Genomic DNA, 12589 nt, shown 5'->3' with positions numbered 1-12589 from the left:
TATAACCGTTTTCTAGTATTAAGTCTGATTATAGAACTCTTAGCAGTCCAGTCAGAGCATTGATCCCATACATCAGCCACAGGCTCACCTAAATCTCTTTCCCACTTGTATATGTCTGGGTTTAGCTGTAGGATCTGGGGATAATAACTTATGGGTTTTTGATATGAAACCCTTCTCAGAGTTTTGCTTAGAGCAGAGGGTTTCAAACAATGCTAGAGGCCTCATAACATCTGTCTAGACCAATTTTATTAGTGTTTAACCTGGAGATAGCTATGTTTTGTCCTCTTCACTGAGGCCATGTAAGCTAATCAAAAGAGAATATCCAAGTGCTCCAATCCCAATTTAGTCCAAGATTTCCACTGAGAAAAAGGGGTTATCCCCCCCCCCCCCCCAATTGGTGTTAGGAAAAGACATCTTTGACCTGTTAGGACAAATCTACTGTCTAGCTTTCCCATATTTTACAAATATGAGCTGTAAAAGGATTAGATATCTAACTTTAGTAGTGACAACAGAAAAAGCCAAATGATCCATCCAGTTTGCCCAGCAACTCTTATGATAGTAACTGCTGCGCCATGCAGGTTACCCTAAGCCTTATGTTAAGGGTAGTAATTTATAATCAAAACTAAGCAACTGCCAGACTCAACACAATTACTGCTAGCACGTTTTTGATGGTGAACAGCCTTGATAATCCAGACAATGCTGCTTGAACATGCTTTGTGTTTGGACTTGGCCATAGAAGTAGTCCTAATCTTTTTCCCTAATGTCTGTGTATTGGTACCCCGGATTGTAAAGATCAGGGCCCAGTGTTTGGCTATCATCTGAATCCAATTCCTCTCTTACACCTGTCAATAAAGCGGAGAGTGATTGTTGCAATTGTGTCAAAATTATGAAAGCTAATTGGTTAAGGATAGTAACTGCCACTCCATACATGTTAACCCCGTACATCCTTTTCTTCAGTTCTATGCTCTAGCCTTTAGGGATTCACTGTGTTTCCCATGCCTTTTTTACATTTGTTTACTGTTTTTGTCTTCACTACCTCTTCTGGAAGGGTATTCCAGGCATCCACCAACCTCTCCGTGAAAAAATATTTCTGTATGTTGGTTCCCTCTTGAAGTTTCATTTCATGACCCCCAGTTCTACTGTTTTCTTTCCAAAGGAAAAGGTTTAAAGTTCATGCATCATTAAAACCTTTCAGGTATCTGAAGGTCTGATTAATATCTCCCCTACACCTCCTCTCTTCCAGGGTATACATATTTAGATCCTTCAGCCTCTCTTCATAAGTCTTCTGATACAGACCCCTCCCATCTTGGTCACCCTTCTCTGGACTGCCTCTGTCCTGTCTTTATCCTTTTTGAGATGGGCTCTAGAACTGAACACAGTATTCCAGGTGAGGTTTCACAAAGGATCTGGACACAGGCATTATTGCCCCCCCCCCCCCCCCCAATCCAGGTCACAAGTACCTGGCAGGATCCCATGGGGTAGACAAATTCCAAGATGCTTATTCCAAGAATAAGCAGTGGATTTTGGCAACTCTTCCTTAATGGTTAATGGATGTTTCCTCCAGGAACTTGTCCAACTTTTTTTTTTTTAATGTAGCTACACTAATAGATTTCACCACATTCTCTGGCAATGAATTCCAGAGCTTAATTATGCATTAAGTAAATATTTTCTTATTAGTTTTAAATGTCACCTAGTAACTTCATTGAATGTCCCCTAGTCTTTGGTTGTTTACTCTTTCAAAAAGTACAAACTGCATTTACCCATTCCACTTTACTCATTTTTATAGACCTCTATCATATCTCCCCTCAGCCATCTCTTCTGAAAGCTGAAGAGTCTAACCTATTTAGCCTTTCTTCATAGGGAATTGTTCTATTGTCTTATCATTTTGGTCTCCCTTCTCTGTATCTTTCCTAAATCTGCTATATCTTTTTTGAGATGTGGTGACCAGAAATGCACACAATACTCAAGATAAAGTCGCACTGTGGAGAAATATAGAGGCATTATGATATTCTCTATTCCTTTCTTAATAATCCCTAGCATTCTATTTGCTTTCTTGGCTGCTGCACACTGAGCAGAAGATTTCAACAAAATATCAATGTCACTTGGATCCTTTTCTTGAATGGTGATTCCTAATGTGAAACCTTGTATTGTGTAGCCATAGTTTGGATAGAAACATCTTTCAGCTTTGTCATTTTTGTAATGCTTTTCCTTTAAAATCTATTGCATTTGATGGTCTGTAGTGTTCTGTATTACAATAGGACACATTCCCAGAGTATTGAGCTTTTTCCATACTGCCTTCCTTGCTAATTTGGTAAATGAGCAGCTCCATGTCGCAGCATGCCAGTCTGCTAGTTATAGTTGCAAAAATAGGTTTAAAATCTGTTTTAAGTCCCCCCCACCACCCCATTCTGTGTCTATTGACAAAGGTTAGTAAGGCTTGGCATTCCATTGGCACTTAAGTGTTGGAGGGTTGATCATAGAAATATGTAGTTTGCTTTCAATACTGTTTTTAATTGCCATTTGTAATCTTTCCTATTTGATTCCTGCTTTTCTTTTCTTTCCCAAATATATTGACCACTTAGTTTATTAAGCTGGTGGGGCATTTAATAACTAGCATAGAGAACAGAGCTCTCGAGTACAGATTGACATCTTGATTACCACTAGGTGATCTAACCAGGTGCTACACCTTCCCATTTCTATTTTGTCTTCCTACACCAGCAATTGTAGCTTAAACTGCAGGGCGGCGTCCCCATCCTTAAGGGTAGTTGCCTTGCATCCATTTGCCTTTATAACTTTTGCGTTTGAGTGGGATCTCTGAAGTCTCTGGATTTATCTCCTCTCAATTGGGAGCCTAAGATCTTGTATCAGAACCATTGCATCATCAGTGTATTGAAATCTTATGGCTTCTTTACCATATTTTCATCAATTTTGATATTCTCACCCATTTGAATTTTACGGATGAAGTGTTCCATTACTAGTTCAAATAATAAGGGAGATGGAGGTCACACCTGTATAGGTCAAATTCTTTTGATCTGCAGCCAAAACTGCCTAGTATGGTTTATGGTAAGCCATGAATCCATTTCATACCATTGTTTCCTAGATTTAGATATTCTAGCGTGTAGGTGGATAATTAAGGTCCTCGAGTGCTGCAAATAGGCCTGATTTTCAGAATATCCATGATAGAATTGCATGCAAATACATCTCATATTTTATCATGGATATTCTGAAAATCGGGCCTGTTTTGTGGCACTACAGGATCAGAGTTGCCTAATCCTGTTCTAGCAAGATATTCTATGTTCTGTTCCATTTTTATCAATCCGTAAGGATTGCCCAAAGTCACATAAAACAGTTGGGGGGGGGGTGGGGGAATACTTCATAAAAACATTTAGAAACAGAGAAACAATGAACATGACGGTCGATAAAGACCTTGTGGCCCATCCATTCTGCTCATTCACATTTCCAGCCTTATAATCTCTTCTCCTCCCATGACTTCTTGAATTCTGATAACCGCTCTACTCTCTACAGCCTCCACAGGAAGGCTGTTTCATGTGTCCATAACCCTTTCTGTTTACTTCCTAAGATTACTCCTGAATCCACCCTCATCCCATGACCCCTTGTTCAAGTCTCCTTTCCAGTGAGAGGCCCATCTCCTGTGCATCTATTCTGCAGCTATTTACATGTCCCTCTCATTTCTCTTCTTTCCTTCCTTTCCTCCAGGATATACATGTTTTAGATCAAGTCTGTCATCATTCGCTTTATGACAAAGACAGTTTGACTATTTTAGTAGCTGCACTCTCGACCAATTCTAAGTCACTATAGACTTTTTTTTATACAGAAGCAATATTGCCTCCCCCCCTCCCCCCCTGTCCTTGTGCATCCAAGCATCATTCTTGCTTTTGCTGTCACCTGGTCTACCTGCTTGGCCACATTAAGATCAGGAGATATAATATCCCCCAGATTCTGCTTTTTTTTGTGCCCAGGACTTCATTGCCCATTCTATACCTCTTCCTTGGCTTTTTGCAACCCAAATACATAATCTTGCATTTTTAGTATTAAGTCATAGCTGGAAAACTCTAGACCAGTCGTTCTCAATAGGTGTGTCATGGGGCCAGCAGAAGGCTGCTCTCATCAGCCTGGGCTGGAGTTGTCAGTCTTTCTTTCTTAATTTTTTGGGGCATGATAGGAGGAGATCATGTCTTTCCTCCTCTTTTTCTGCCCCAGTGGAAGGCAGCTCCTCCTTCACCCACCAATAAGGCACTGGGATCGCCATTGGAACACCCTGGTCATCCCTGAGGCCATCAATCGCCTGGGCTCTTGAGCCCTCAAGTGACAGGGATTTTGGCCTTCAATGGATCGAGTGCTGGGGTTACTATTTACTCAAGGCACTCTGGTACCAAGGCATCCAGGCACAGTGGTCTGGTGCCCTCATGGCTCCTTGGCAGTGTCCTGATGGGGCACTGAGGAGCATTGTGCTGTCCCATTGCTGGTGTAATGCTGTTGGGTACCATGGATAGTGATTATCTTGGGGGCCCTGAGCTGCTGGGATTGGAGGCCCCACCTGGATTTGTGCACATTCGGTGTTAATGAGCACTAGTGAGGCTATCGTCAGCCATAGTTGCTGGTCAGTGACACCATTGAGCTTGCAGCATTGATGTCCTCGGACAGATAGGTGAGCCAAGGGGAGCAGTCGATGGCATTGGCAGTCATTGGTTTCTCTGGGCACAGATGAGGCATGTCTGGACTGCAGAGCCTCCACCTGCAGGCACCCTTAGCATTCTTGGTATCGCTGGGTTATTGAGGTCCGCAGGCACCTGTGGTTCTGGGGATGGCACTATATACCATCGAACTGATCAAAATTTGGTCAAGCGCCATTGCAGCCCTGGGTGCAGCGTTGTTCGATGCCCTTGATGTGATACTTCATTGGTGAGTGCAAAAGTGCTATGGGCCCTACGGGCGCAGTCACCACTATGGGCCCCAGTGGACATGGTCTGATGCCACAGGACATGACCGCAGAGCACCATGGGCACTATTGGTTGCCATAGGCTTCACTGCTGTCATTCCATGAGGGAAATGGTGGTGAGCCATTCCAGACATGGTTTCAAGGGCTGTCCAGTCTTTTATTAAGTACTAGAGGGAGTGATGCCATAGAACGCCACCCACCACTATACCCAGAGCACTAGTGGTTCTGGAGATGCCATCGTCACGCTGTTCCCATGCACGCCACTGGGAGTAACTGTGACAGTGGAGCGCAGCATGTGCAGTCAGGTACAGCAAGTCATCTACTCCAAGCGCCTCTAGCAATGGCAGGCGCAGTTCTCGGCCATGCAAGGTTCTTCCATTGTCACATCAAGGCCTTAGTTTCTTCCTCAGTTCTGCATCACAAAGTACTGGGGAGCACTGGAAAGGAAGACCCTCCTCACACACTCTTGATTTGTCTTTTGACAGCACACATCCACAGACTCTAGCAAATGGTGCTCGGTCCTTGCTGTGCCATGGTATTCTACCCACAAGCACGGCAAGTGGGGGTCATAGATATGCCAATACTACTGTAGGAGTACTGGCCAGGGTGCTTTTACAGTGGAGGGTTCTATTCTCTAGTTGCTCTCCACTATATGGGTGGGTGTGTGTGTTTCCCTCTGGGCAAGAACAAGTTGTGCACCGCAATCACAGGACTGACCTAGGACTCCCTAAAGGGAGTAGACTCCAGGGTAGTGTCGAGTCATATTCCTCTTCTGAGGACGAAATCTTTTGACCCCCCCCCTTCTGTGTCAAATCCCCTTTGTGGGGAAGCTCCTGGGACTCTATCCCTGGCAGGTTTATCGCTGATCTGGGGCCTCTATTCTTTGAATCTGTGCATCTATTTGTAGGCCAGGGGACGGCAGCAGTGGTCATCTGACCATTTTTACTGGGGTCCCTTCGTTAATTACCAGGGTGGCTCCCGGTGGCAGACTGGTCACTTCTGAATCTCAGCCATCAGTGATTCTCAACTCTGTTGGAAAGTTGACAGGTTTTCTGGGCTCAGGAGGCCCAGATTCCTGTTGCTTTCCTGTCCCTTCAGGAAGGTGGGGGAACTGACCGGGTTCCAAGGCAACACTTAGGGGCTCCCCTCTGGATGTCTGGTTGTCCACCCCTGCAAAGGGTGGCCCTCGTTCTCAGCTTCCCAGAGAAGGCATGTGTCTGCTTCTGACTGGCAGTCGCTCTCTGTTCTTCATGGGATCAGAGAGCCAGTTGAGCGTTAGGCACTCTCCTTAGCTTGTCCTAAGGCACAGCAGGTCTAGTTTGTGAAGGAGCCTTTCCAGAGTAGCTCCCCAGTGAAGATTAGGGGTTTCTCCTGTCCAAGAGTCACCTTTTGATGCCTGCTGAGCTCAGTGGGTGGTTTTTTTTTTTTTTTTTTTTTTTAAGGACCACTATTGCCAGTCTTTCTCTCCTGTGGGGCCCTACCTCCCAGTGAGGAGGATTCTAATCAATCTAATTGAGTATGCCTTTCAACCTATTGACAAATCCATGCTGAGGGAGTTGGGGGATGAGGGACCCTGCAACAGAGGTGTTGCTCTTTGGTTGCAGTGGCTTGCAAGCTATACATCCCCATTTTAGGAATAACCCTGGCTGCAGACAGAAGTTCTGGTTCATGCAATGATTGTTCCATTTACTGGTCCATGAGCTTCCTTGGGGAAAGCATATGTAATCATGGCTGAGGTATTAATACCTAAGCCAGGTTTGGGGCAATCTGTTGCAAGATTGCCCTTGCCGTGCTCTGGTACCTTTCTAGGGTTTCCAGGCCGGTGAAGAAATCCTGTTTGACAGGTGTTTGCACTTGTAGCACTTTGGCTTCCTGCTTAGTGGAGTGTTTCTGAACTTCTTTTTTGTGGAATTTTCTCTTTCAATTGTTCAAGCAGGCTAAGGGCTCTCTCAGTGGGAAACGCCCTACTGGAAGCAGCAGTGAGTTATTTGCTTTCGGTTGTTATATAACCTACAGGCTGATACAGTACGCACTTTAACCTGCCATTGGACGCGCGTTTTCCCTTACCCCTTATTCAGTAAGGGGCGGAAAATGCGCGTCCAACCCGCGGCACCTAATAGCGCCCTCAACATGCAAATGCATGTTGATGGCCCTATTAGGTATGCCCGCGTGATTCAGTAAGTAAAATGTGCAGCCAAGCCGCACATTTTGCTTTCAGAAATTAGCGCCTACCCAAAGGTAGGTGCTAATTTCTTTCTTTGGGCACCAGGAAAGTGCACGTAAAAGCTGCTTTTCTGTGCACCCTCCGACTTAATATCATGGCGATATTAAGTCGGAGGTCCCGAAAGGTAAAAAAATGTAAAAGAAAAAAAAATTTGAAGTCTGCCGGCGGCTGTCGGGTCGAAAACCGGACGCTCAATTTTACCGGCGTCCGGTTTCAGAGCCCGTAGCTGTCGGCGGGCTCGAGAACTGATGCTGGCAAAATTGAGCATCGGCTGTCAAACCCGCTGACAGCTACCACTTCGGTCCAAAAGGAGGCGCTAGTGTCCCTAGCACCTTCTTGTTCCTGTTTCTACTGCTGGACCTAATTTAAATACTGCATCGCGCGCACAGGTGAGTGGCCTGTTCGCCTGCTCTCCCGCGGACTTTACTGAATCGGCCTGTTAGTGACTTGTGCTTATCCCGGCAGTCTGCCTCCTTGCTCTTCGCTCCTTCTGACTTCCAGTTGGAATTTCAGAGGGAGGGGGGGAAAAGCTAAGGCATTCATGGAATATCTTAGTGCAAACCTGCAGGGAAAGAGGCACTACCTCCCCCCCCCCCCCCCCCCCCCCCCCTTATATTTTCGCCAAATGATCAATACTGCCTTTAGCTTTTCTCACTTCACTAAATTGTCCAAAGTTTTTCTGCTCATCTGAAATATCCTGTGGACAAGATGGATAGACCTACCCTTGACAGATGCAGTTTGGGTGAGTGTCGGGGCTAGTGATCCCACTCAGGGATTCCCTTTCATTCCCTGAAACTCTCTATTCTGTCCTACTGCTCAGCTATGCCTGGTGCTTTGGCATGTAGGGTCTGTCACAAACCCTGCTGTTGCTGATTATTTTTCCAAGCGTTGGCTTGGGTTTTCTTCCCATTTTATGCCTATTAACTAAACATGGGCACACTTCTGCAGAGACATTCTGTCCTTTGGAGGTCAGTGGACCACAGGTTTTTCTGAGGAGCTCTCGCACCCCAGTTGGTTTTTCGGTTGTCTTCTAACACCAAAGAAAACTGTGCGGTCTTTGTCCAAGAGTTCTTCTCTTGTTGACATCTCTAGACTTTTGATCTAGGAGGTTCTAGATTTACTGTCTTTGTCAGGTTTTACTGATCCAAAACCCTGCTTGTAATGTTTTCCTTGATGCGGAGTATGTTTCTTGCTGGCACTTTAATCACTCCCCTGCCATAGTTGCCTCTGCTGTGCATCGGAGTTTTGTGTCTCAGTCTTTTCTGTGTTTTTTTTTTTTTTCTTTTTCTAGAGCCCAACTCTTTTCTGCCTGGACCCCTTTGGAAGTTGGCTGCCTTACAGGGAAAAGGGAGAGAGAAGTTGCTTTTCAGCATGGTGTGGTTTCCTGCTTGTCCTGCTCAGACAGCCTAGAGCTTGGGATTCACCCATGTGTGAGGACTACCATCCTGCTTGTCCTCTGAAAAAGCAGACTTTCTTACCTGTAACAACTGTTCTCCGAGGACAGCAGGATGTCAGTCCTCATGAAACCCATCCACCTCCCCTGGGAGTCTGTTTCTCCATGTATGAGCTATATCATGGACTGAGGGACTCTGCCTAGGGGGCAGGTGATGACTACAGCTGCACATGCTCAGTAGGGCTTGTTTAAAAGTTCTAGATTCTTTGAGATCAAATTTCCATGCCGGGTGCCATCCAATATCACCCATGTGAGGATTAACGTTCTGCTGTTCTTGGAGAACGCCGGTTACAGGCAAACAACTCTGCTATACATATACCTTTACACACACAGGGAAGGTAATTTTTTTAAAAGAAAAAGCCCATTTCCTTAGGTACAACAGTCTTTTTTTTTTTTTTTTTTTAACTTACAAGGGTAGTTTTGAAAAATGACTCTCCCTGTGTACACATTTGTCAAAACAGTTGGGTGTTTGTGAAATTTAATATCAGAGCTATCTGTGTTAAAGACATTGAATTAAAGGGAGGGAATAGACAGAGCATTCACGTACGACCTAAAACGGGCAGTGTGCTGAACTCCCAACAGGAGGTCATGCAGTAAAAGCAAATTACAATTCAGTTACAGAGGAGTGAAGAGCATGAAATTAAATTGAAATGAGGGCAAATATACCTAGAAAAACATCTGTGTTCCCTGTACACTGGGGCCACTGTGGGGGTGGGGCAGATCAGTAATATTTACAGCTGGCCGAAACCACGTGTGTACCTTGAATGCAGCAGATTCTCTGCTAGAGAATAAAACTGTGAAGCTACAGCTTGCAATAGGGGCTATAGCAGATGTGTAAATAACTTCAATGACATGTCTTTCAGAGGTTGTAACATAACTGTGTGGTAATGTTAACAATGGGTCACACTTGGAGCTGTAGACAGGAGAATCTTCCAACCAGTTCGCTGAGAGGACTAGCAGCACCCTTCTGGTTTCTTCTTTGGCTTCTATTGCTGTCTGATGGCAGAGTACATCCCATCCAAACTCTCCCTTTCTGTTTTTCCCTTTGCAGTCCCAAAGATGCAATCAGAGCTTTGAAGAAAAGGATTGTAGGAAACAAGAACTTCCATGAGGTCATGCTGGCACTAACGGTGAGGAGTGAATGTGAAGGCCCCATCTGGTTTTTAGGATCTGATGGGTACTTCTGGGCATTGTTGGAGACAGGAGGATGTGCTTGATAGACTCTATTGGTCTGACCCACTATTGCACTCCTGTTGCTCTGACTGACACTTCTTTCTACTCTCTGCTCTTTGCACAAGGTGGAGGTATCTGTGTTTCAGTGCACTGGGGGTGGGGGGGCTTGAAAGTATTTCCAGCTATCCCAAATTGCCAACAAATGGATGTTTTGCAATTAATTGTAGGAAGTGTCTGTGTGTGGTTTTTTTTTTTTGTTGTTTTGTTTTTTAAATTTAGGTTCTGGAGGCATGTGTGAAGAACTGTGGCCACAGGTTCCATGTATTGGTAGCCAACCAGGAGTTCGTAGACAATGTTCTGGTGAAGACCATCCTCCCTAAAAACAACCCTCCAACCATCGTGCATGATAAAGTGCTAATCCTCATCCAGGTACGGTGCAGCTGCTCTTTACTGTCAGGCTAAGCAGGTTTAGGGCTCTTCACCATGGAGAAGAGGAGACTGAGAGGGGATATGATAGAGGTTTATAAAATGGGTGCATTGTGGGTGTGGTTATTTACTCTGTCAGATCAGTGCTAGGTCTACAGGACGTTCCCCAAAATGAATCGGTAGCAGATTTAAAACAAATTTAGGAAAGTCCATGCACAATTAAGTTATGGAATTTGTTGTCAGAGGCTGTGTTCAAGGCAAGTAGTTTAGCTGAGTTTAAAAAAAAAATTTTTTGACAAGTTTCTGGAGGACAGGTCAATTAGCAATTCTTAACCAGACAGCACTGGGTGTGTCTACCTCTTATTTTTGGGAGTGAGCTATATGGAACAGACTTTCCTATCAGGTTCTGCCAGATATTTGGAGATAGCCCAGACTGAGACAATCTGCTGGGTTCAATGGATCATTGGGTTGACCCAGCATGGCACACCCGATGTTTTAAGTGCTGCTTTCAGACTCTGTGCCCTGCAGCTGAACCCCAAGGAAGCTAAGAACTGAAGGTTCTTAGCTTCCTTTTGATCATTTGATATTAATAATTTTATTGTTTTAATTCATCAGATATGTACCATTCTATAATTGTTCGGATTGTAAAGCTTGTTGCTAATTTAATGTTCATTATAAACAGAGGTGATGTTTTTTCTAACGTGCCGCGGTATATAAAATAAGGTTGTGGAAGAGCTGTCAACCCCACATTATTCTCCTCATGTGGAAATGTGTGGAGGTTTTGTAGGGTGAGGTAGAGGGCTGGTTCCTTGGCTGTGGAGGAAGAGCTGGAGGTGTCACTCAACAGCAGCTGTGTTCAGTGTGATGAGCCTTTGATGCTGAGCTGATGGCTTCCAAATGCCAGCAGTGTGGGGGGAAAGCAGAGTGGTCAGGCCTGCCTGTTTTTACTGGTATTTGTAAACTTGGAATCTTATGCCTGATTTAACAGTAAAACCCATTCAGATAAAAACATCCTTCAGACTGCTGGGAACTTGTATGTAGCCAGCTGACTGCATTTTATTTATTTATTTGAGTTTTATATACCGTCATTCGGTAGAGCCGTCATAACTGTTTACAAAAACATACATTTTTCTTAGCAGTTGTGTAACAGAAAACAATGTGAACGTTTATACGTTTTCTTAGCAGTTGTGCAACAATAAACAATTTGAACAATATCAGAAATAAGCATATCAAGTCCAGAGAGTATTATTAGGTTGGAAGAGGAGGGTATGCAGTTCAGGGTGAAGAGAATGTATTAAGAGGTTTATAACTGAGAGTTCAGTTGAGAGTTGGAATGATCAGACGTCTGAGGGTCAGTGTAGAATTTGCAGAACATTAGTGTTTTTAGGTCCTTTTTGAATATTTTTAGGTCGTGTTGGGTTCTCAGGAATTTAGGTAGGGTGTTCCAAAGTTTAGGTGAAGCAATTGAAAAGGCTCTTTCTCTTGTGGTTGCCAGATGTGCATCTTTGATAGGGGGAATGTTTAGGTAGCCTGAGTTATTAGAGCATAGGCTTCTTGGAGGATTTTGAGGGATTATGTTTAGGGTGTTAAGACCTTGATGATCTTTGTTTAGAATTTTGTGGATTATGGTCATTGATTTGTAAGCAATACGTGCAGTAATAGGGAGCCAATGAAGTGAGGTCAATATTGGTGTTATGTGTTATGCATGTGTTGGCTAACTGGGACTCTCAGGAATAGAAGCCCTTATGCTTCAAAATGTTTGCAGAAATGTTAGCCCTGAGTTGTACCGAATGATCTGTTGACCAGAATTAACCAGTATGCCCAGTCTGTTTTCCCTGTACATACCCAGATCAGTCCAGACTGCTGGGTTTTGCCTCCCTTCCAGCAGATGGAGACAGAGAACCTTGAAGAGCACCCCCTCTTAACCTGGTGTGCCACCTGCATCTCTTCAGTATTTCTGTCTCCAGCAGATGGTGGTACAAAACCTGCAGTCTCGACAGGTTCTTCAGTGTTAAGGCAAGCTCTATTTAAAAAAAATATACCGTATATATATAATTGTCCTGCTTGATCCGTATTACTAACTGGCACAACCTCCCAGGGAGTAGGCAAGTCCTAGTGGGGCCATCCCCCCTCCCCCTGGTAGTCCCACGGTGCAGCAAAAAGATCTGCCGCTCAGGAAGGTCAGGCTGACCCGTTCCCACTGAGCACAGGAACGGCAGCCATCTTGAGTTCCTTTGCAGACTCGTGGGCCAAGTCGTCGGGGGGAGGGAATCTCCCGCCTGCTCTGTCTCCGGTTCCCGGCAGTCCTGAGGACTTTATGGATCAGTGCCAGGACTTTTCTGAGGGCGAGCCC

At 44.7% G+C, this 12589-nt stretch overlaps 1 protein-coding gene across 4 annotated transcripts in view; it reads left to right on the top strand.

The window, feature by feature from the left end:
• The window catches only part of TOM1 (target of myb1 membrane trafficking protein), a 148019-nt gene that overhangs the window by 43907 nt on the left and 91523 nt on the right, over positions 1-12589 (top strand). For all 4 annotated transcript variants that reach the window (XM_029590127.1, XM_029590126.1, XM_029590125.1 and 1 more), the window contains exons 3-4: positions 9689-9767; positions 10090-10239. In XM_029590127.1, the coding sequence (XP_029445987.1) occupies positions 9689-9767; positions 10090-10239 (229 nt within the window). The remainder of the gene's footprint in view (positions 1-9688; positions 9768-10089; positions 10240-12589) is intronic.

This window comes from Rhinatrema bivittatum, chromosome 2 (assembly GCF_901001135.1).
Source record: "Rhinatrema bivittatum chromosome 2, aRhiBiv1.1, whole genome shotgun sequence".
Lineage (NCBI taxonomy): Eukaryota > Metazoa > Chordata > Amphibia > Gymnophiona > Rhinatrematidae > Rhinatrema > Rhinatrema bivittatum.
The sequence above is the reverse complement of the archived record's forward strand: the minus strand, read 5'-3'. Positions and strand labels throughout refer to the sequence as shown.